We start from the raw sequence: 4563 nt of genomic DNA, 5'->3' as shown, positions 1-4563 counted from the left end.
CTCACTATAATATATTGTTATAATTGTTCTATTTATTACTGTTGTTAATTTCTTACTGCGCCTAAATTCGTAAGTTAAACTTTATAATAGGCATGTGTTTATAAGAAAACTACAGTATATATAGGGTTTGGTACTAACCTTGGTTTCAGGCATCCACTGGGGGTCTTGGAACCCAGTGAATAAGGCAGGGCTGCAGAAAACATTTTGAAATCAGTAATAAATTTGATATTGTTTATCATGACTTGTTGTCCAAGAGATATTATTGAGATTACAATTATTCTGGTTTTTTAAATAATCTAATTAATGGAAAAAAGCCTGAATATGTTGAAAAGAAAACTCAAGCTATTAATCAAGAAGAGATGATTTGTTCCATGGAAATTTTCTTCTGTAGTTATGTGAGGAATTTTCCACTTACTGTTTACCCAGATATCACCCTGGGATAAATGAGAATTTGATAGTTAAGAAGCTATGTTTCTATAACATGGCAAATAGCTGGATAAAATATAAAGTGGAAAATGTTTTATTTCATATTTGTGAAATTTTTTATTCTGGTGGAAATTCAAACTTACAGACAAGTTGCAAAAGTGATACAAAGAACCACCATTAATCATTTACAGATCCAGCAGTAGTTTATATTGTGCCTAGAAAGAGGTTTTCTATCCCTCTACAGATGGACCTTCCTAGCTACCTAACTACCTACCTGTCTATCATCATCTCTTTTTCTGGCCATTGGAGACTAAGTAAGAGACATCATGTCCCTTTATCCTTTAGCTTGATGTTTATTTCCCAAGAACAGGGACTTTATTTTACATAACACAGCAGAGTTGACAAAACAGAAAATGTAATATGAATACAATATTATTATCTAATTTGTAGTGGATAATAATATTTTTCCAATACTCTCAAAAATGCTATTATTAGCTATGTTTTCTCAGTCCAGCCTCCCACTTAGATAACGTGTCTCTTTGGTCTCTTTTAGTCTGGACCAGTTCCTCAACCTTTATTTGTCTTCATTTAACAGAATATTTTTTAAGAGTACAGGACAGCTATTTTGTCCAGCTTGTCTCAATTTGAGTTTCTCTTATGTGTCTTCATTGCTGGAATCAGGCTGTGCTTTTTTGGCAGGAATGTCACTGAGGTGACATTATGTCCTGCTCAGAGTATCATGTCAGTAGGTGCACAATGTTGGTTTGTCTCAACACTGGTGTTGTTAATATTGACTAATATTGTTTATGGTGATGTCCATCCACCACATTTTTCTCTTGTGAGGTTTACTCTTCTTCATTTTGTAATTAATAGGTAATTAGTGGGGAGGTATTTTAGAGCATGTAAATATCCTGGTTCTCATCATATTTCATTCACTAGTTTTTAGCATATATTTACCTTTTTAAACTCTACCATTCTTTCTATACATATTATTAGAATCCTACTGACAGGAATAACTTTTACTTTTCCACTAATAATTTCCACTAATATATATATATATATATATATATATATATATATATATATATAATTTACATTTATATGTATATATTTACATCACTATGAACTTGTGGATTCTTACTTCTCTCAGTTCATTAGTATAGTTTCTTTTAATGCCCAACTGTCACAGAGTTGAACAGTGGTAGTCCTTTTAAACTGGCTTCTGTTTCTTTTTCATGTGTCCCTGTGATTCTTGGAGCATTTTCTTACAATTTGGGGAAGTATGTGATTCTTTCCTTAGGTAACAAAAAATGAATGATGAAGGGGAGAAATGAAAGTTATGAAGGCTACCTTATTCTACTGGGTTTTTCACATTGGCCTCATCTGGAAGTAGTTCTCTTTGTGCTTATCTTGATGTTCTACTTGATGACATTGATAGGCAACCTTTTTATCATTGTCTTATCGTACCTGGACGCCCATCTCCACACTCCCATGTACTTCTTCCTCTCAAACCTCTCTTTTCTGGATCTCTGCTACACCACCAGCTCCATCCCTCCGTTGCTGGTCAATCTCTGGGGCCCAGAAAAGACCATCTCTTATGCCGGTTGCATGACTCAACTTTACTTTGCCCTTGCACTGGGAACCACAGAGTGTGTCCTCCTGGTGGTCATGTCCTATGACCGTTATGCAGCTGTCTGTAGACCCCTGCATTACACTGTGATCATGAACCCTCGTTTCTGCCACCTGTTGGCTGTGGCTTCCTGGGTCAGCGGCTTTACCAACTCAGCACTTCATTCCTCCTTTACCTTCTGGGTTCCCCTCTGTGGACATCGCCAAGTGGACCATTTCTTCTGTGAAGTTCCAACACTGCTGCGATTATCGTGTGTTGATACCCATGCTAATGAGCTGACCCTTCTGGCCACAAGCTCCATTTTTGTTCTGATACCACTCATCCTGATCCTCAGCTCATATGGTGCCATTGCTCGGGCTGTGCTGAGGATGCAGTCATCAACCGGACTTCAGAGAGTCTTTGGAACGTGTGGATCCCATCTTATGGTTGTGTCCCTCTTTTTCATTCCAATCATGTGCATATATCTGCAGCCACCATCAGGAAGTTCTCAGGATCATGGCAAGTTCATTGCCCTCTTTTATACTGTTGTCACACCTAGCCTCAACCCTCTAATCTACACTCTCAGAAACAAAGATGTAAGAGGGGCAGTAAGGAGACTAGTGGGATGGTAGAGACCACTGCATTCATGACCCTCATAGGACAGCAAGGTGCCTCCTCAACAAGGACTAGTCTGCATCCATCTATCATCTACTCTCCCATTTACTCACTCTGTCAGCACCAGTGGAGTGTGTGTCTCTCAGGACCACAGAGCTCTGACTCACAGATATGAATTAAACAGTCTGGCTAAATACCAATCACTCTCTCATGGAAAAAACAGCCAAGTAAATCCAAGATCAAACATATTTTTCAGTGGCACAATAAATAAAACAAAGGTATCTCATTCTTAACTGAAAATTAAGAAATGAAATTCCTATATAAAAGTGATATACTTTTTTTTTCTAACCTGGACTATTGTCTTTTAATTTCTTGCTTCAAAGGCAGTATTTGCCATGAAATTTGTTTCTATTTTTGGTTTAACTAAAGACATACTGAAATACCTTAAATATTTTCTACAATACTGTTATTCTTTTTTGAATTAATATAGAGAAGAATATTGGTCTGTATTCTTTAATACCCTATAGCAACAGTAAGAAAATAAGTTTTATGAATTATAGCAAGAAAGTCTCTGAAGTAATGAAGTCAACATAAGCATATTGTGTTTCTTTCTCGAGGCAGTGGGAAGTGTATAGGAGGTGGAAATCACTTAAAGAGCTGTGGGATATAGCCTGTAAGGTAAGGGTCATTATAGGCCAGGGATCATTAGGAGAGGTGCTTGGGGCACATGGTTAGCCTGAGGAGCAATAAGAAATATCTGAGGCAGACAGACTTCTAGGCTCTGGAAATGACTGCATGAATCCAATGGGTATTTGAAAGAATTATCTGAAAATATAGTAGAAAAATTTTGTGAGAAAAGATTATGGAACACTGAGTAACATATCTATAAACATATAGATAATATAACAACCCCAAATATTGCAAAACTATGAAGTAATTGGAGCTATCACACATTGTTTATGGAATATAAAATCATTCAATCATTTTGAAAAAAAAAGCTTATGGAAAATGTTTGTTTTCTTTTTAAGCTTGATCTAATTTGAATGTTTGAGATTAGAAAGTACATAAAGAAAATCAACTTATATATTTTCCATACAAAGAAATGTATTTTTTATAAATGTAGTAGTTTTGTTACCTATATTATTGCCAACCACCTTCTTATGAAATAAGTGTGCTGTGTACATAACACTAAACTGGCAGCTGTATTATTCAGCTAGAGCAGATGAAGGGCAATTCACTGTAAAGTAAAATATTGAAATCTGAGTTTTATATGGTAAACCAAATCTTATTTGTAGTTTTTGAGTCCCTTAGTTTAGATGTGATGACTCAAACCCTATTTCCTAAATTATTAAGATGAAAAATACGTCCCCAAACTTTGCCTCCATTTCCTGTGTGGCTGAAACTACACTGATTATGTTGACTTTCTCTTCTCCTTTGTATATCTGTGATACTTCCTTTATGGCGAACTAGCTATAAAGAACAATATGGTGTATATTCAGTTGTCCTTACCTACTGTCCCAGAAATGAAGAACCAAGAATCATGCATACAAATGAACTTTTAGTGAGTAACTGGGACCATATAGAGTGAATAAGAAACATAGCTTGTTTCTTCAAATCATCTTGCATTATGGAAATCTTACTATTTAGGATGCCTCATGTAGTACTGTATTCTCTCACTGTCTAACTTAAAAACATTTTTTTAATGTTTATTTTTGAGGGAGAGAGAGCGAGAGAGAGGGAGTGAGAGAGAGAGAATGAGCAGGGAAAGGGCAGAGAGAGAGGGAGACACAGAATCCGAAGCAGTTTCCAGGTTTTATGCTGTTATCTCAGAGCGCAACATAGGGCTGGAACTCGTGAACAGCAAGTTCATGACCTGAGCTGAAGTTAGACACTTAACTGAGTGGGCCACCCCT

The 4563-nt window shown here is 36.4% G+C and overlaps 1 protein-coding gene across 1 annotated transcript; it reads left to right on the top strand.

Annotated features, from left to right (window-relative positions):
• The first annotated feature begins 1627 nt into the window (after nt 1–1627).
• LOC112853538 (olfactory receptor 2J3) lies at nt 1628–3099 on the top strand. The gene has a single exon (XM_086705913.1). The coding sequence runs from the start codon at nt 1741–1743 to the stop codon at nt 2665–2667; it is 927 nt and encodes a 308-aa protein (XP_086562039.1). The 5' UTR covers nt 1628–1740; the 3' UTR covers nt 2668–3099.
• Nucleotides 3100–4563: the final 1464 nt, after the last annotated feature.

The sequence above is a fragment of the Puma concolor genome, chromosome B2, assembly GCF_028749965.1.
Source record: "Puma concolor isolate L17-30 chromosome B2, mPumCon1.1.hap2, whole genome shotgun sequence".
Classification (NCBI taxonomy): Eukaryota; Metazoa; Chordata; class Mammalia; order Carnivora; family Felidae; genus Puma; species Puma concolor.
This window is presented reverse-complemented; position numbering and strand designations above follow the sequence as displayed.

Excerpts from the sequence above, each read along its gene's own strand:
- LOC112853538 (XM_086705913.1), top strand. The coding sequence starts at position 1,741 with ATGATGAAGGGGAGAAATGAAAGTTATGAAGGCTACCTTATTCTACTG.